The sequence below is a fragment of the Arabidopsis thaliana genome (assembly GCF_000001735.4).
Source record: "Arabidopsis thaliana chromosome 1 sequence".
Lineage (NCBI taxonomy): Eukaryota > Viridiplantae > Streptophyta > Magnoliopsida > Brassicales > Brassicaceae > Arabidopsis > Arabidopsis thaliana.
In genome coordinates, this window is record NC_003070.9 from 6,781,401 (window position 1) to 6,799,901 (window position 18,501).

Here is an 18,501-nt window from a genome sequence, read left to right on the forward strand (position 1 = left end):
GTAAGGTAAATGCTGTGAAGTTTAGCAATTAATTTAATTAATTAACCTAGAGATATTGTTGCCTCTATCAATATGTTATGCTGAAGAAGATAGCCTTGCCAGTCTCTTATTATATATTTTATCAAAGAAAATTCCCAAAAACCAAAGGGGAATTTTTATTACTGAAACCCAAGCTAAAGATAACGGTTTTGACATATAGGGATTAGGATTTGCTACAAGATATAAAAGTGACCGTTGAAGAAGATTCACACAACTCTTAAGAGTATGCTTGCTTCAGCAATTGAAGTAGCAGAAACATGCGAAACCCGGGAACTGAGCGTGACAAGCCCCGTGTGAAGCACGTTCCCATCTCTTACACTGACTGTCACAGCCACGAGTGTTGCCACAAAACCCTGTCCATGTCTTGCTTCTCCTCTCGCAAATTCTTCCTTCCACCGCCATCATCTCTGCAAATTCTCCAATCACAAGATTTTATATATCATCATCTTTCATCAATGAGATTCATACATATTACAAAGAGATTACAGTCGAAGAAGCTTAGAGTGGAGTGATGATCATACCAGTGGAAGCTATAAGGAAGATGGAGAGGCAAAGGAAGAGCATAAGTGTGTAAGAAGAAGCCATGACTTTTTGTTGTATGGTTAATATTCACTAGCTGAGAGCTCTTTATATACAAATGTATTAAAAACCCGTTTAATCTTTGACTGTAAAACGATTATCGTTCTCTAGAACTATCCTTGTATTTTGTATGGTGTGAACAAGGAGAAACTATGAAGCCTACTATTTATCCAAATTCTTATCCATACAAGTTTTGACTATAGACTTTGTGATGATACACTTTTGACGTCTAATTTGTTCGGACATGTTAGTGTTATTAGTTCAAATTTTATGTTTGCCTTAAACAAAAAGTTAAACGCAACTAATAACGATATATAAACGTAAATGAAGACACAAAATTATGAAAGTCTATAGTCAAAAACTGTTCGAACGAAAGTGCATGGTGGTCAAAACAGGACATGAATCTAACTAAGCATCGCAAATTAGGTCTAGCATGAATGTAACAGCTAAATTAATTTAATTTTGTACGATCTAATTATTTGCTTGATATTTTTGGAAAAAAAAATGGTATAATTATGACAAAGATTGTTTGATAGCGACCACAGAATCAGAGAGTGTTTGGCTCTGCACATACATAAACCAGTCTTGTCTGTAATTTCTTTTAGGCTAATCTATTTTCTGAAATAAATGGATTCAACATTGATCACTATTCACTGAAAATGTTACACTCCATCTTTATTATTATGTGTCAACTGTGAAATTGCTTTTGAGCACATGACTCATCTCATCTCACGTGATTCTCGGGTCTCGACCATTTTTCTTGATTTTGCGATTTCCATGACCCTCGTGATTGTGATACTAATTCAGTAATTCTGAAGCATTTATGTGTGGATAAGTTTGTTCTTGGCGCGTGACTTTCACGTGTCTGCTTAAAGGGGTTTACAAGTGGAATTTAGGCTTTATTGTTTATTTATACATGCTCACCAACATCTATTTACATATACTTCTTGTTCTTCGCCTATGCACTACTACACATATCTTGTAAAATTTGTATATTGTTAAAGATAGGCATTGTTGCTTTGTAGAAACTTAAATAGTTGTAGTTATATGTAGATGCAAAGGAACATTTTACTTTAGGAAAGATTCAGAAAACAGCTCGAGTTAATTAATATCTACACCCAAATCTAGAAAACTAATTAATGAGGTGTTTATATCGGAAACTTGCTGGATCGATATGAGATCTTACAAATATTCTGCAACCTAAGAGTATATATCAATTGAACATGTCGGATATAATAGTATCTATATATGTATGTGTATATAAAATGGAAAAGTTCTAGTTTTATTAAAACCAAAAGATCTACCAACGCAAGCAATGCCAATAATATAGATTGAAGTAATAATATATATATCTTGCAATGACATTTTAATTGACACTAAGTATCCATATAGTGGCCAAGGTACCTAGATAAAGAATTTATGTTAAACATCCACCATGGTAATTAACCTTTTAACCTACATGCTTCTATATATGAATTTCGATTATAAACCCTGTAATCTATGACTATATTTTATTATTATATGCACATACTAAAACACTCCTAATCAGAAATGTTATAGCGCAAAACATTCTTTCATAAAGTTAAAAAGAACCATATAATTTGCCTAACACATTAGCTAAAAACATAGGAAAATTGGGACATTATTGGTCGAGCGACCACAATATTAAAACTTTGAGATAGCAAAGCAAAAACATTACTAAATGACCATTATGCAATCATATTAATTTATTATAAAGTCCCTATAAAATGACCACACTGGTGATCGTATCCATCTCGGTATCAGTGTGTCTCTTTCTCCAACCAGAATATTTTCTTTCTCCCATCTTTCCTTTCATTAATCCGATTAACATCCCAAGAACATTTATCATATATATTCACTTGCCCGTTTCATTTTCTCGCAACATATTCTATAGATTTCTTTCTAACATTTTCACATACATATCTATAAATACTAAAATACACCATAATAAATCTCAACAATTTCAATATATAAAAAAAAATGGAGGCAGAGAAAGCAGAGGCGAGTTGGACATACGAGAATCTGTTCCAGAATTGTAAATACACCGTTGGATTGTCCGCCGTCGTAGCCTTCGGTTACTGTTGTTTACCGGTGATCGTCAACCAACTGCACGGGTTTTTCATTTGGTTCGATTGGTTTACTTTGGTTCTAAGAAACCTTTTCTTCCTTTCCGTCGTCGTAAGCATTATCATCTTCCTGATTTACGTTATCTTTAGCAAAATCCAAACCACGGAAAAAAAGGAACCAGATCTTTACGATCAATATGTAGCCGCCGTCCCTCCACCCTCCACCGTCACGCCGTTCGATTCCTATAATATGTCAAAGTTTGAAGATGTTGGATATTACAATAACTCGACTTACAGAGAGAATGTACCCGCGTTTCAAGCGGTTAAGGCGGTTGAGGAGAGTAGTTATAGTTACGATCAAGAAGTGGTGGAGATGAGTTCGAAGAGTTACAGGAGGACGAGCAGATCGGAGAAGAAGATGACGGAGAGGATGGTGGAGTATCGGAAGACGGAAACGGAGAGAGTGACGAAAACGGGGTCGTGGAGGTCGCAGTCTATGGATGGTTTAAGCAGCGGCGAGGAGTTTCGTAGGACGATACAGACTTTTGTCTCGGAGCAGAAGAAGATGCATATAATCCGAGCTAGCGGCGTCGATGATCAGTTGGAAAACGGCTACATTCACCGAGCTAGCGGCGTCGATGATCGTGTTCACTATTGGGAACACGGCGCCGTTCCTCAGTGGCAAAACGATGACGTTCCTCAGTTGCAAAACGGCGGCGTTCCTCATTGGTGGCAAAACGGCAGCGTTTCTCAGTTGCAAAACAGCGATGTTCCACAATGGCAAAACGGCGGCGTTCTTCAGTTGCAAAACGGTGATGTTCCACAATGGCAAACCGGCGGCGTTTCTCAGTTGCAAAATGGTGTCCATGAGCCTCAAAACGGTATCGTTCAGTGGAAAGGATCTCGTGACGATGGAAGTGGTCGTCATCGTCATCGCCATGGTCATCGTAGTCGTAAACATAGGCAGTAGGCTCGAGGGTGGCTCTGGCTCTAAAGTTTCTGGTTCGTACTTAGCTTTATCGAATTAGGGTTTGTATTAATTTTTCTGAATCTGGTTATATCATTAGAAATATCTGATTTGCCAGGAAAAGATCTCTATACTAGTATTATTGTAGCTTTCTAACGCTTTTAATTTTAACTTCGGTGACTCTTTTATTCTTGTGGTATCTTAATTTTTTCTTTTTCACTTGTTCCTTTTAAACTATACTCATAAATATTAATTAATACATTCATTAAATATTACACATTTGGATATGATTCATCGCATCTAGGAAGTAGGAACACATATTGAGATATAAAATCTAATTTGAAACATATGAATTTACAATCTACGTGACACGCGAATTGGATATCCACTCTTCAATCTTGCAAACAATGTCCACTTTTCAATGCTTGGATCTTCATCTACTACTTCCCATCTTCAATTTTTTTTTTCAATTATTAAAACTTACTGTTACAGGATTATTCAATTTTTTTGCAATACTAAAGAAAAAGTCGTACGAACCTGTAAGTTGTTATAAAACGGTGGAGAAACACTAACATCATGGCTTTGGCCAAAGCAAGTCCAAGACATGTTCTTCCTCCCATCCCAAATGCTAGAAAACTGTTTGCTTTTGCTTCCTCCTTTATTTAATTTAAGTTAATTAAGTAAAACCAAAAGCATTTGAATAAAGGAACTGTAAATTTCAATATATTTACTTTAAATTGTGGTTTATTTACCTCAAACCTTAAAGGGTTGAACTTGTGAGGTTCACTGTATACAGTAGGATCAAGATGAATGGATCTTGCGTCAATATTTATATTCCACCCTTTTTTGATCTTATATCCTTTCAAATCAGAAAACAAAATGTATCTAAGTCAGAGATCATTTATTAAAACAAATACAAGAAGAAGATATATAGGAACTAATATTTTTCATGATAAATTCTTAAAGCAAACCTTCCATTTCACAGTCTTGAAGGACTAATCTTGGGAACCAAGGCACAACAGACGCCATTCTCAGAGATTCTTTCACCATCTATTTCCAAAATTTACATGTACATGTAAACATATAATTTTAAACAAATTAGTCCATTGAAAAAACGTTTATATATAATTACCTTTGAGGCATATGGCATTTCACTTAGATCTTCTAGTTCAAGAAATGGTTTATTTGATGCCTTCTTTGTAATCTGAGATTGTTCTTCCTGTTGACCGACCAGGACAATGACATGTTTTAAAACTAAAACCCTTTAAATTCGTCTTTATTGAAATTGAAAAGCAGCAATTAAAATGATTAATATTTTTTTTAAAACAAATTTAAGTGATAAATATATGTTAAAGTGCATACCACAAGAGAAACTAATTATAGAACTTACAATAAGAATATCCAAAACCTTCTGATTTTCTCCGAGGTACTTGACCATCCATGTCAGAGCACTAGCAGTCGTGTCCTGTCCTGAATTTTTATTTTTATTTTATTAACCGGATTCATCATAAATTAAAAAGATACAATTAATCTGATATGATATTTTATTTTATTTTTCTTAACCCTTTATTAAAAAATATATATTTTTGTTTTTCTTCTCTATATATAAGCTGGTCTAAAAATGATGGGTATTAAATGAGACCTGCAATGATCATGGTCAGAATATTGTCCTTAATCTCAGCATCAGTCAACTGAGGAGTGTCGTTATCTACTGCAAGAAGCTGCTGCAGAAAATCTTCATGATGATTATTATGACTATTTATTTCATTTCTCCGTTCTCTAATTATCTTTTCTAACATCTCCATAACTCTTCCTCTTGCCTGCATCACTCAAAACTTCTCATGAATCGAACCACAATCAATTTAAATTCTGGATGAGTATATAATATGATATCTAAAATAGGGTAATTGAAACTACGTAGTACGTACCATGATCCCCTTGTGGAATCTAGTCCAAGGTAAATTGAGAGGAAAAGCGAGCATGGCTTCACAAACAAAGCCCACATCTCTTTGCATGGAACCCAGTTCTTCTTCCTTTTCTAGACTTACTAACATCTTACACATTGCTTTGAATGTTATCTGCAACATCAGTTAAGATTTGCCTTCAATAAGAAAAATATATGAAATTTTGAGTTGACTAAAGTTAATTTATCATAGTCCTTCCTAATCATTTCAGAATTTCTATTTTAGCATATGAGTAGAAAACTGGGCCATGATCCATTTAAACTATGAACCGAAAGAGAGAAGGCTTTAAATAGGCCCAATACAACGAAGTATGTGAAACAAACCTGGAGCAAATCTGTGAGCAAGACCACCGTACCACGGTGTTCCCATCCACCAAGAGCGTCCACGACGAGTTCATCAAAGTGTCTAACCATCAGAGCCGTCGATCTTTTGGAGAACAAGTTGATCAAACGGCTACGGAGAATCTTGTGATGGTGTTGAGGAGCACATAGAAGGCTCCGATCACCTACAAGCTCACCTATGGACTTTATGTACCGTTTCGTGAACATCCCTGAGTCGTTGTTCAGAACAAGCCGAGCTGACTCGGTCGTAGACAGGAACACGTGTGTCTCTCCGAACAAACTTGTCCTAAAGCAACTACCGTACCTGTAATATATAAAAAGTATATGATCATGTGAAGTGGAAACCTTCTAGATGGGCCAGAGGCTTCTTTTGTTTACCTGATACGGCGACTACGGACGAATTCGTAGAAGCCTTTGCCGCTGTTGACAGAAAGCATAAACTGAAGTGTTTCTCCGATCACCGGAAAACCATCGCTTCCCGGAGGAACACCAGCTGTTGATTTCTTTCGATCTTGGAACATAATTTTGAGAAATTTTCCAAGTGTTAGCATCGCAGCGCAGAGGACAAGACAGAGGCAAAGATGTTCCATTTGGTTTAATTTAGTTCTAAATTTTAGTATGCAATCTTTGTTCGAGCTTGTAATCTATAAATATAGAGAGATATTTTCTGTAACGAGTGAGTGGGCCGTTGATCTTTTTTTGCTCCTCATGATGTTTCTTTAGACTAAAATCTGTTGAATATGCGTGTGTGTATATATATTTTCTTACAGATAAATCAATCGAGGCTGGCTATACAAAGAAGGTATATTAAACCAAGAGACTAATATAACGTCTTCTAAGTTTTTATTTGTTTTTAATCACTTTTCTGTTTTTTTTTTCAAGGTTAACGTATGTAAACTTTGGTGTATAACATTTTCTTGATATAATTTAACAAAAAAAAAAACACATTTTCTTGATACATGAAAAATTATCGGTATATCAAACTACTGTAATTATTTTCTTGATATTTATATTAGTTGAGTGATACAAAAATATCATCTCGAGACTAGTGTTAGTGAGTTACAGAATACAGAGGCAACAGTATTGACGTATTGTGCAACTAATCACGATTCTTGGCAGATTAAAAATAAATCATGAGCATGTGGAAAATATTTGAACGGCTATAAATAAATGTTTTGGTTATGGAATTTTCTCGCTTCTTAAGAAATGTCTTGGTCATGGGAGGTGACGCCATGCGCTGAAAGTTGAAACAAAAGGAACAACAGAAATACAAAAATAGAAAAATTATAATTTGGGAGACACGTGAACGGTGAAGAGAAGCTGTTGCGGTATTGCCCTACATTCTCACGACTCACGAGTGGCCATGATTAACTTGTTTTCCACTTGTTGCGGCACAACTCCTAAGTGGCAAGTTAAAGTGATGATCACTTTTAACATTCTCACGTCACATTCCGCCTTAATGTTGCATCTTATAAAGGAAAAGCAAAAAGAAGAACAAATTGTGATTGCCCAAAAGGTAGTTCTATTTGAATAATTCACGACTAATGCGTCTACATGCATCCAAGCTCTCTCATTTCAAGGTCCGAACCAGCTGATTCTATTTGTTTTAATACTATAGGTCTACCGTAAATGAAAAAAAAAAAAAAAAAAGGGTCTACCGTAACATCAGACTTTATTTTATTATTTTATTCTCGAAGCAAATTATATTACATATGCTTGATTAGAAAACTACCAAATCATGTCATTGTAGGCCCAAAGACATGTATATTGGCATATGTTATAACACGATCAACCGGCTCTAACGAGCGAAAGAATAACAATAGCGTATCGTGGCGAGCTTACATAGAAGTACTCTCCCACGATCTTTGCATACCTTTCAAAAAGCTCGTCCATCACATTTTCACCGAAAGTAGGTTCTAGCATCGGCTCGACCACAGCTCTTATGGTATTAGACACTCTTCGGCCACTAGCTAGGGCTTCGGGTTTGGACCTTATTACAAGGTCATAACTCTCCTCACTGATACTCCCACCTTCCCAATCAATCGGACTTATCTCAAGCCTATCGATCGAAAATGACCCTTCTTTCTCTATCACCATTTTCAACTCTTCGGAGCTCGCAGCATAGTAAGGAGCGTTGAAAGCATCGATCTTCTCTTCCTCGATGATACCCTTAAGATGGAGAAAAATAAACGCGGCACCTTTTAGTTATGACTTACTGAGGATTTCTTCTAGGTTTTTTTTTTTTTTTTTTTAATCTATTGATCCAATAATCTATCGATCTTGTTGGATCAAACCTAAGATTTAACATTAGTTTTGATCATATATATTATCTAGAAAATCGTTTGAAATAATCATGAATGGTTTTAGAGGAAAATCTAGGCTACAATATATTGAGTTCTAAATAGTTATGTTGAAATATAGAGAAATCAAGATTTTTTTTTTCAGAAATCAAGAAACTAGTTTAAATTACCAAAACATTATTAACTATTTTGTAATTATGAGGAGGGTAAAATGTTTTACTGCCATACCTTGCTTCTTTATCAAGAGAAAAAACCGGGAACTAATTAATAAATATGTTTTTTCATAAGTATTCGTTTTTTTCTCCAAAACTTAATTGATTGCGTAAATATATAGTAAGAATTTAGCTAGTATTTGGCACTACAAATAATTTCTATATGGTATATATCAAATCTATTTGTATATGATAAAATCTTTGTTGACTAACTTAAGTAATTTGAGAAACCGCAAGAAATTTGGAAAAGAACACATGGGCCACATTACTAGCTAGGACTTAATTGGTCAAGTAACGTGACATGGTCAGATCCTTTTAGAATATGAGCCATTTATAACCGAAAGAGACTTACATGTTAGTTATAAATAAATGTAAACATATGTACACCACTATACCTCTTTGGCCATGGACATAAGAGCTTGAGCTAGGAGTTCCCATTGATAGCAACTCTCTTCGGTTGTGGGATCCAGTGATCTTCTACCAAGGAACGATAAAACCATTCGGCCTCCCGGGACCAACTCCTCAGATCGCGATCTCAAAAAAACCCAGAAATCAGTTTGGAATTGAAGAGCATAAGCTTTATGTGCACTCTTAGGACTTGTCTTTGATATGTATATTTTCCCCATGTTTTCTAAATCAGCTGTTATTGTCCTGTCTTCCTTCTCCGCCTCACGACATGGAACCTTAAAAATATATGGATGATAATTCAACTTGTTAGCAACTTAGCATGTCTATTTGTGATAGTTTTGATAAACTGACAAGCTTATGTGGACCACTAGGTTTCTGTTTTTATGTTGGTTTCTCAAATGAGAAAGATTCCCACGCACTAAAAGGTATATCACTTGCGTAATATTTTTAGGTGCTGTTTCGTGAATTACTACGTTTATTTTGAAAAAATATTGCGATATTCATTAACTTTTTCTGTTTTTTTTTTTCTTTTGTGTAATCACAACAAGTAATTAAGAATAGAGAATTTTCTTCTCTTAATTTTCTGAATATATAAATTTTAGTTTTTTTAAAAATTGTCATAACTTTGATATTCCGGTCATAACTCATAATATTAGATTTGAAATTTCATTTTTCAGAATGATAGATGGCACTTTTTTCTTAAAGTTCGTAATTGTTTAACACTAATAAGGGGTACGGTGAAATTTTTTGCATAGAGAAACAATACACACCTGAGATAACCAATGTAAACTAGAAGAAGAATGCACAAAGTGAAGGCTCCGGCGAGGAAACAAACGTCCGTAGAACGAACCTGGGACGGCCGACACAAAACACGATTCTCCTCCTCCACGACCGAACCCTAAACCCTCCTTGTTATTATTAACCCGGTCGTAAAACTCTGGCAAAGAAGCACATATGTAGTTGAAGTCATTGCTAGGGAGGTCGTTCAGAGAGACTCTGAGCTCAGGGACAGGACGGTCGAGGTCAGGACACAAGTTGTGGATCGTGTCAACTATGTTGGAGATGGACAAGAGACTGTTCGGACCGGAGGAGCAGCCTAAGTCGGCGATTCCAATGCTCGAAATCTCTGAATTGCTCATCATTAACTTCTTCAAGGCCTCGTCCATTACTCTTCTGCCTAGAGATATTATGTTACTCTGCGAGATCACATAATCAGTATACACTTGTCATTATTATTACAGTTCTAGAACCAAATTATGTTTAAGTTATAACAATAATTCACTCGTATGTATGTGTACACGAGAATATAATGCATATTTATATCAAAATGATCAACCTGAGCGGTGGAGTTCTTGGCATAACTCGTTTCACCGTTTCCTTTGTTCATGTGAAGAACTCGCATTACCTCCATCTCTCTCCCTCTCTCGCTCTTTGTGTCTCTTTCTTTTTGATGAAGCAGAAGGTTAATGAATATAGTAAGTGATGTTGGGTCGATATATATAAGGAAAGAGGTGTTGTAAACGATTAGAGTTTTGACAGCCACATGAATCTTTTTATTTTTTGGTTTTTAATTGGTATAAACTACATGCATCTTATGGACGTGCGTTGGGTGCATCTCTCTCTCCACACACACATATAAACATACGATGGTCCCTTTTACGAATTTTTTTTTATATTAACAAGTAAGTTAATCGGTATCCACACGCAGTTAATTAGTTCAACCTGGATTTTAGAAAATTGAGTAAACTCTAGTGACTTTGAGTTTTAATCCGCGCGCAAAAGTCATAAAGTAACTCATTTTCAAAAACCGGGAATAGTCTTTGGTTTGATGAAATTTATCAGGCAAGAATTCTGTGAAAAAGAAAAAACAAAAATTAAAAATTAGGTACCATTATATATATGTCCAATAGTTAATATCATGTAAGTCGAGTACGAAGATAAATTCTTATTAACCACTGCTGATTTCATATGATTTCCGCGGATTCCATGAAGTAGTTTAGATATACAATCCTAGATTTCAATCATAAAAGTTGCAAAATTAATTCTACAGCAGAAAATAGTTGTACAACATTTTAGTCCGGAAAACAAGAAGCAATGGCAAGGCTCATGGAAATGGGTATCTGTCCACTTAGAATTTGTTCTTAGTCTTATCAGTACTAACCGATAATATATTATCAAAAAATACATATTATAAGAAGATTAAGTCTCATCTAGCGGTCGATGGTAAAACAATGGAAATTGTTGATAAGGAAAAACTGAATTAAATGAGCCCTTTTTTTAATAATATATATTTTCATGTGAATATATACCAAAAATATGTGTCTTTCAACAAAGCATAATGTTAACAAAAATGTTCTATGTATCATTTCTTGGATATGTAAACTTTTTTTTTTCTCTCGTTAGGTCTACACAATTTAAAGACTTGGATATTATTTTGTGATTACAACGACAATGTATCCATTTCAGAATCATTTTTGACGGTTGACACTTATAAAAGGCTTGTTATATATAATTCAAGCTCTGGCCTTTTTTAGTAAGAAAAACTTATTAAGAAAAAATTCAAAACGAATTTTGGAATTTCGAACTGCAGGCATTTATACAATTATAACTAAACTTCTTGATTGATTCGAACCGATGAAGGATTCGTTTTAATTGACTGTCAACATCTATTTAGGTAGTTAACACTCAATTTATCAGCGCTAATAAAGTACTAGTTGACATTCAGCTTCTGTTTTAAGATCGTTGTAATATATTAATACAAGGCTTCTTATATATAAACACATATTTTTCAGTAACATAATTAAGAAAAAAATATCTAAAACAAATTTCTGAATTTTCGACTAATCGTAATAGACAAACCATAATATACAAGTACTTGAATCTAACTGATGTGTCAAAGGATTTGTCGTAATCGACTACGTGCTGATATTTTAAACGTTTATATTGTAAATGTTAGGTTCTAGCTCTCTAATTGGGTTTGTCTTCTCAAGTTTTTAAGGTAGGCAAGAATATCAGATTAGGTCTCTTGTACGTTTCAATTTTCTGAGCAGCAATATGGTCCCAACATAAATAAAACAAAAATCATTTAATATGTACACAGTTAGATTTTATGCCATTGACATTTATCATTTTAAATATTACATGAATAATATGTTATGAAAAAAATACTTTGAATATCTTCACGTATGTAAATGTATCTCTATACTGTATATCAAATTTTAAATATTATAAATTAATCGATTTTTTATAATAATTAATTGTAGGGTTTAATAATGTCAACACATAAGAGTTCCTGACCGACTTTTGAAAGAATCCGCGTGATAAACACAAGACAGAGGCCCGACTCAATAGTAGAAATATACGAGATTAAGGCATATGATATAAAGTCTTAATCTAAAGAATATAGACCGAATAAAGATCCGTGTTTATTATTTTAAAAAGGAAAACTTTCACGTTTGGACCACGGCATATGGTTCGTGGAACATTTGATTTCAAATTATATTCGAACTATATCCGAAGAATATGAGAAGACATTATTTTGTCACGTTTATGTTTTCTATTCCGCAATAGATACGGCTTATGGTTTTGGTATAGTTCAATCTATCAACTTTTAAAACTTTTTTTTTTTTTTGCAAACAAATGAAGATACTAAGCCATGCACTCCTTAATTTGACTCTAGATAGGCAATGCATTTTCATTTTCAGGAGTATACTAATAATATGTAAAAATAACCAAGGAATTGTCGTGAACCACGTGGCCGTTGCTGCCAAGTAATTTTCGGACGCGAATAGATTGCCAAATGAAGTAGTAATATCACGTGAACATTCTGCTTCACGTTCTGACGATGAGCCTCGTTTCTCCTTATATATGTTGGATTATTGTCTATGTATATATGTATACAGACTTCATTTTGATATATTTATGTATTTTTTGTTTTCACGTCTTACAAAATCTTTCATACCTTATATCTGCTAAATTCCATTCAAGCAATGTTTTAACTTACAGACTTACAGTGAATCATATATATTATAGTTTAATAAGTCTAAAAGGTAAAATAAAATATCCATTATCTAAAATCATAGTAAAATCCATTCAAGCAATGTTTCTCCATCATCTATTTTACTTTCGGTGGTAAAATTTCACGCTTTTGTTATGTGTACTTTACTAGAGACACAATGTTGTTTTAGAGAAAGGTAGATACCCAAATTTTATTAAAGTATGATACCTAATACATCTCCAGTCACATGATTCACTTACTACTTAGTGAATATGATCATGTCTGGATTGATTTATGTTAAAAATATTGAAGTACTTCTAAATATTTGAATGTGACATAAAATTAACCTTTAAATATAGATGATGGAGAAAGAAAAGACTCAAGGTCCAGCTAGTGTTTGTCTACCCTGTTTGATGAGTTCAGTCTGTTCAGACTTCAGAGGGAAACAACTATCAAAGAATAGGCAAAAAAACATGTTTCTGGTATGATAATAATTCGGCACATACGTAGCACAAAGCTCTAATTTATTCATGATTGTACCACGATTTTCAACTAATCTTAGATATTTCAATTTGTAATATATTAAAAAATGATTCAACTAAAGCAAAAAAAATCAAAAGTTGATACCCAATTTAGTAATACTAGGTAAGTTACCTTCCATGATACTGAATTCTAGTGTTTTATATAATTGTGATATCACTTTTTGTATGCAAATATGCAATATACGTTCCTGTTTAGTAAAATAATCATCTTTTCACTAAACACTATTTAAATCACTGAAGTTCAGTCCTTCTCATTCTCTTTTTCTCTAATCTCTTTACTCTTCAACAATTATGTCATTAAAAATTAATACATGGAAGAAGCTAGAGACGAAATGGCCAAATGGGTATGCTTTGAAATTTAAAATGCTATTAAAACTTTTAAGAATATTATTTATTGACTTGTTTGATTTTAATTGGATGTTGATGTGAGTTAGTCCACATGTCAATTTCACAATTTGGTTGAGTTCTAAAACAAAACATCTTTTGATTTGAAAATTTTGTAGATACAAATGTGTTCTCTTTAAAACCATTATAGTACAAAACCTCTTAATCGCGAACCAAATTACTTGCATAAAATAAAACATTTTTGATTTGAAAATTTTGTGGATACAAATGTGTTCTCTTTAAAACCATTATAGTACAAAACCTCTTAATCGCGAACCAAATTACTTGCATAAAATAAAACATTTTTGATTTGAAAATTTTGTGGATACAAATGTGTTCTCTTTAAAACCATTATAGTACAAAACCTCTTAATCGCGAACCAAATTACTTGCATAAAATAAAACATTTTTGATTTGAAAATTTTGTGGATACAAATGTGTTCTCTTTAAAACCCTTCTACATATTTTTATTGTGGTTGAAAAAGACAGTCGCTATCATATTCTTTAAGTCCGGTTTAAATTTGATAGAGTGGTTTAAACCAAATAAATAAGTGATAGAGACTCATCATGATGACCTAATTGCTAAATATTGTTTTGTCAAATCCTATTGTACTATTTGAAGATTCGATTCACATTATTTCACTAGTTAGTTGAGCCTAATTCAAAGTTTGCAACTCATATAGTAAAAAAGAAAGCGATATTTTGTGGCATTGTAGTACATGAATCCTCATTTTTAGAGAAGATTGTATCATTGGACAGGTAAAAGGGAGAACAAACTGTACTTGGAACTTGTGACGAGTCCTTTGTTTGGTCGTATAAACATGTGGATGGTCGATGAGTCCCCTTTCCTCTAACATGCAAGACCATCTTTTATATATCTATTTCTGACATCAAACTATACATTATACAATTCATGTCACCACTCAGATTTGATATTTTTGATCATTCTTTTTTCTTTTTTTACTTTTGAACCTCCAATACAGAATCCAATGTCCCAAACACCAATTAATCACACTATCCAATAGTATCAAACAAATTCAACAAAAAAGAGATGAAATTGAAATCTCATTGCAAGTTTTTTTCTTATATTTATATACATTAGGTTTCAACAGAGATATTTGCTTTCAGACCTACTTGTGTCAATGTTCATGGTTTTTAATCAGATCCCTGAACAAGCAATATTTGCTAATTACCTCCCAAGCTTGAGTTCTTCACCAGCAGAACTTCTTTCTCTGCATCATCTTCCCAACATTAGTACATACTTACCGACTTATAAGGACAGCAAAACTAGCTACGAAAGGAGACTAACCCGGCACTTAGCTTCCTTTTGCCGGTCTATGTAACCCAAAAGTTCTTCTTGCCTTATTAAAGCCTCATGTAATGCCTGCTCATCAACACCGATATTCGGTTATTACAAGGTTCATAATGACTCATTATCAATATCATTCAGGGTTTAAAATCATATCATAGATTTTTAAACCTTCTTCGTGGTGATGAGCTCTGCTTCTAGTGCATCCACACGATATACAGCAGCATTCAGCAACTCCTCTTTCTCGTGAGGCATCTCGGATTTCCTTGAGTGAAGATTTTCTATCTGTTTCTCAAGATCGCCTAGTCTGCTTAAAACAGAGGAAATGATAACTCTTTCAGTGATAGTTGAACGAGGAGGCGAAGGAGGACGAGATTCCCTTGCAATTCGTTCATCACACAGCTCAGCTCTAACGCTTGAAGAATGCAACTGTGAGTGTTCTTTAGTCTGTGGCAGAGCCAGAGACGCAAGGAGTGTGAAAAAGCTTATGAAGAACGCAGTTAGCCAACTCCAGATATGACGAACCGATCCTATTTTTCCCAAACTTGATGTATATTGCGGACCTGCAAACACATTCCATTATATTATTACATGCTATTTTAGGTCTGCAACCTTCAGAGATGCATTTCAATTGAGTAATTGTCCGATTTTCGCAGGTCTTGTCTTACCTTCGGAAGCATTTGGCATCTCTTGGAGCTGCCAAGCAACATCCACAACTTTGTCCACCATTGGTACACATTCTTCATACTCAGATAAAACAGTAGGACTTATGTTACCATTGGCCTTGATTTAAAATAAACATAGTAGCATATATCAGGTCCTATATAAGAACTAAAAACTTCTCTGTTGTTTATGTCACTTTTCTACATGAGAACACTTACATATTCAGAAACAGGAGTTAACTTGGGTACATGATTGTTCGTATTTGTTTTCGGTGAAGCCATCTCTTCCAATTCAGACCCTGACTTTGCTGTTGAGGTGTCACTAACTTTCAACTGAGCCAAGAGAGGATATCTATTAGTGTCTGATTCACCAAACAAAAAATAAAGAAAAAGAAAACGTATGTTCCAAATACCAAAAAACCTTACCGAATAAGTTGGCTTATCCGATGAAGATATTTGGGAATCACTGCTTAGGAAAGCACCAGCATGCCTACAGAACGTCCCACCACTGCGGCCCATCTGCATGAACACTGAGAAATCATTAGCTGAATCCTGTATAGTTAGGTTTAACATCAGTATAACAGAAACATAACGAACAATAAGATGTGGAGTATGAAGACACAAGCACTCCACCTTTAGTATCTCAGAGTCTTTCCAGGGCCCTTTATCAGATCTCATACAACCTCCCTGATCTGCACAAGTGCAAGTACCACCGAAAAAATCTGGCAGCTGGCTGAACAAGTTCCAAATATAGTCAGAGTTTTAATTATATTCTGGAGATATGATAAGAAAAAAAAAACAGTTAAGGACTCAAAACTCATACCTTGCATCAATCATCTCAAGTAATTTGTTCTGGTACTTGTTCCCAAGGACCTATTCAGATCACATTAATACAGTTTAGTTCTATACAATAAAGTGTAAAAATGGATGCATAAAAACCACGGCTAAGTTACATGTATTTTGGAGACAGTCTTTGGATCAAGAAACGATTTCACCGTGCCCCAAAGTAGCTTAAAACCAGAACCGGCATTGATGATAAACATACGGTGAAGTGTCTGCACATGTCATATCACATATTATCAAACAATGCTCAGAAACAGGTTTTGCTAATAAATATCATTGGCAGCCGACAATACCTCAGGGTAGTTATCACTATCAATCTTTTGCAACTGGATTATAAGATCCCGAGCAGTTTTAGTGAAATTTTTCAAGCCCTGGAAATACATTTAGAAGATTCAGTAAGCCTAAAGGAAACCGCACAAGAGAACGGTTCCACAATCTAGTTTTTTTAAAAATCAACATGTATACCAGGCCTTGGACATCTAGGATTGTTGTACTGGAGTCAATGTGTCTCTTAGCAGCAATGCAGCAAGCAGGAAACTTGACAGTGATAGTCTTCTCAAACTCTTTAACATGATACCTCAGGTACCTTTCCAATGTAGTGACTTGCATGAGTTTGCTTGCGTCGACTTTTCCTAATCTTTCGATGTAAACAGGTCTTCCTTCCTTATCAACACCATGATATCCCTGAGGGTAGTACCTGAGAACCTCATCCAACTCAGGAAACTCAAAGTCCTGGAGTGAAGAACTCAGTCAGCAACTCTCTAAGGCCGTTGTAACAAATAATATTTTGCACAACACACGAAAGTAACTAACTGTATACCTCCAAGATTGTGTCTGTGCCAAAATCCCTTCTCCATTGGATCATGTTAGTCCACATTAACTTTGCTTTTCCTAGATCAAATTTCCTAGCGAAGAGGAATCTGCATAAAGAAGAAAAATCATGAAACAAACAATGTTCTCTCTCTACTTCATATCGAATAATACTTGAGCATGTGATGAAACATATGAATGATCTCCAAAACATAAGACATGGAATTAGTACACAAGATTGTTATAAACATTGACCTCAACATGATGTGATAATCATCAAGGTTTGGAGGCAGTAAATGATCAGAGATAAGTGATTGTCGGAATTCAGAGACATATCTTAATTCTTCAGCATCATGTATGTCTTCAAAGGTAAGCGAAAGAGTCCGGTCAATGCTTCTGCTCCCTCTCCTCTTCAGGGAATGTCTGAATTTGCTTTTGGATGATTTCTTCTTAAGAATTCCACCAATTCTAGTTTTCTTCTCATCCTCCGAAACTTCGAAATCTGACTTCTTTTCTCTTTTCTCACCATTGTTGGAGAAACCTGAGAGAAGACAAACAGAAAAAAATAGTCAAAACATCATAACGTAATCTTCGGGTAGAAACCTATATTATGGAAGTAACTGTAGAACCCTAGAGAAATTTCCAAAATTGAAGACTTACATGGGCTTGTGAATCGATCTAGGGGACCCGACATTGAGAAGAATCAATCGAACTTGATACTCCAAAAAAATCGAAACTTTAGAATTTGGAAAATCTGAAACTGAAATTGAAGGAAAGGGGTATATGAAGAAGTAACTGTGAGCGATTTATTGATTCGTTTCGTTATGCGAATGTGAAATAAATGTTGGCTACTAATTTTCACGGCGGCCGGAAAATCAGAGCCATAAATGTTGAAGATTCGACTTTTTTTTTTTCGTCTGCCTCTTCGTTTTTTTTGGTTACTTATTATTGCCATCAAGACACGTGGCGGTTAGTTATCATGTGAACGCTCTTGGCGGGAACTCGCTTCCAGTTATTACGTCACACGTTAATTCGGTTTTTCTAGTTCAGAGACAATT

The 18,501-nt window shown here is 34.6% G+C and overlaps 5 protein-coding genes across 9 annotated transcripts; 1 reads left to right on the forward strand and 4 right to left on the reverse strand.

The window, feature by feature from the left end:
• Window positions 1-82: 82 nt before the first annotated feature.
• On the reverse strand, window positions 83-816 carry PDF1.4 (defensin-like protein). Its single transcript, NM_101817.4, has 2 exons — window positions 561-816; window positions 83-446 (listed from the first exon to the last, which is right to left on the reverse strand). Exons 1-2 carry the CDS (start codon window positions 622-624, stop codon window positions 274-276), a joined length of 237 nt encoding a protein of 78 aa, NP_173391.2. The 5' UTR covers window positions 625-816; the 3' UTR covers window positions 83-273.
• A 1,586-nt stretch (window positions 817-2,402) lies between these two features.
• CYP722A1 (cytochrome P450, family 722, subfamily A, polypeptide 1) lies at window positions 2,403-6,775 on the reverse strand. Of its 3 annotated transcripts, NM_101819.6 has the most exons (10): window positions 6,356-6,775; window positions 5,960-6,281; window positions 5,601-5,750; window positions 5,315-5,492; window positions 5,063-5,142; window positions 4,805-4,891; window positions 4,644-4,722; window positions 4,425-4,531; window positions 4,210-4,328; window positions 2,403-4,123 (listed from the first exon to the last, which is right to left on the reverse strand). In NM_101819.6, the coding sequence occupies exons 1-10, from the start codon at window positions 6,565-6,567 to the stop codon at window positions 4,027-4,029; spliced, it is 1,431 nt and encodes a 476-aa protein (NP_173393.5). In that variant the 5' UTR covers window positions 6,568-6,775; the 3' UTR covers window positions 2,403-4,026. The 3 variants fall into 3 exon arrangements, with proteins under 3 accessions (NP_173393.5, NP_001321673.1, NP_001321672.1); NM_001332399.1 differs by having other exon boundaries at window positions 4,210-4,531; NM_001332400.1 differs by having other exon boundaries at window positions 3,921-4,328; window positions 6,356-6,710.
• AT1G19620 (uncharacterized protein) lies at window positions 2,620-3,675 on the forward strand (the record flags this gene model as incomplete). The annotated part of the gene is made up of 2 exons (NM_101818.1): window positions 2,620-2,753; window positions 2,856-3,675. The coding sequence occupies 2 exons, from the start codon at window positions 2,620-2,622 to the stop codon at window positions 3,673-3,675; spliced, it is 954 nt and encodes a 317-aa protein (NP_173392.1).
• A 709-nt stretch (window positions 6,776-7,484) lies between the features above and the next one.
• JMT (jasmonic acid carboxyl methyltransferase) lies at window positions 7,485-10,519 on the reverse strand. Its single transcript, NM_101820.4, has 4 exons — window positions 10,234-10,519; window positions 9,668-10,093; window positions 8,885-9,172; window positions 7,485-8,146 (listed from the first exon to the last, which is right to left on the reverse strand). Exons 1-4 carry the CDS (start codon window positions 10,306-10,308, stop codon window positions 7,766-7,768), a joined length of 1,170 nt encoding a protein of 389 aa, NP_173394.1. The 5' UTR covers window positions 10,309-10,519; the 3' UTR covers window positions 7,485-7,765.
• Window positions 10,520-14,736: 4,217 nt separating this feature from the next.
• On the reverse strand, window positions 14,737-18,364 carry AT1G19650 (Sec14p-like phosphatidylinositol transfer family protein). Of its 3 annotated transcripts, none has more exons than NM_101821.4 (14): window positions 18,104-18,364; window positions 17,699-17,984; window positions 17,454-17,553; window positions 17,099-17,365; window positions 16,927-17,004; window positions 16,744-16,845; window positions 16,614-16,663; window positions 16,424-16,523; window positions 16,217-16,309; window positions 16,010-16,123; window positions 15,797-15,911; window positions 15,300-15,691; window positions 15,129-15,203; window positions 14,737-15,051 (listed from the first exon to the last, which is right to left on the reverse strand). In NM_101821.4, the coding sequence occupies exons 1-14, from the start codon at window positions 18,135-18,137 to the stop codon at window positions 15,031-15,033; spliced, it is 1,827 nt and encodes a 608-aa protein (NP_564092.1). In that variant the 5' UTR covers window positions 18,138-18,364; the 3' UTR covers window positions 14,737-15,030. The 3 variants fall into 3 exon arrangements, with proteins under 3 accessions (NP_564092.1, NP_001117314.1, NP_001321306.1); NM_001332401.1 differs by having other exon boundaries at window positions 14,779-15,051; window positions 15,797-15,868; NM_001123842.2 differs by having other exon boundaries at window positions 17,454-17,984.
• Between the last annotated feature and the right edge of the window lie 137 nt (window positions 18,365-18,501).

Bases quoted from the DNA above. Each gene is read 5' to 3' on its own strand.
- JMT (NM_101820.4), bottom strand. From the start codon at position 10,308: ATGGAGGTAATGCGAGTTCTTCACATGAACAAAGGAAACGGTGAAACG. The intron at 10,094-10,233 runs GTTGATCATTTT...GTGATCTCGCAG, and splicing joins CCAAGAACTCCACCGCTCAG to AGTAACATAATATCTCTAGG. The intron at 9,173-9,667 runs GTGTGTATTGTT...TATATTTTTAAG, and splicing joins GTTTACATTGGTTATCTCAG to GTTCCATGTCGTGAGGCGGA.
- PDF1.4 (NM_101817.4), bottom strand. From the start codon at position 624: ATGGCTTCTTCTTACACACTTATGCTCTTCCTTTGCCTCTCCATCTTC. The intron at 447-560 runs GTATGATCATCA...GAGAATTTGCAG, and splicing joins CTTCCTTATAGCTTCCACTG to AGATGATGGCGGTGGAAGGA.
- AT1G19650 (NM_101821.4), bottom strand. From the start codon at position 18,137: ATGTCGGGTCCCCTAGATCGATTCACAAGCCCAT. The intron at 16,124-16,216 runs GTAAGGTTTTTT...CTCTTGGCTCAG, and splicing joins CGGATAAGCCAACTTATTCG to TTGAAAGTTAGTGACACCTC. The intron at 15,204-15,299 runs GTTTAAAAATCT...GTTGATGAGCAG, and splicing joins AGCTCATCACCACGAAGAAG to GCATTACATGAGGCTTTAAT.
- CYP722A1 (NM_101819.6), bottom strand. From the start codon at position 6,567: ATGGAACATCTTTGCCTCTGTCTTGTCCTCTGCGCTGCGATGCTAACA. The intron at 5,493-5,600 runs GTACGTACTACG...TGAGTGATGCAG, and splicing joins GATTCCACAAGGGGATCATG to GCAAGAGGAAGAGTTATGGA. The intron at 4,532-4,643 runs GTTTGCTTTAAG...CTGATTTGAAAG, and splicing joins TCAAGACTGTGAAATGGAAG to GATATAAGATCAAAAAAGGG.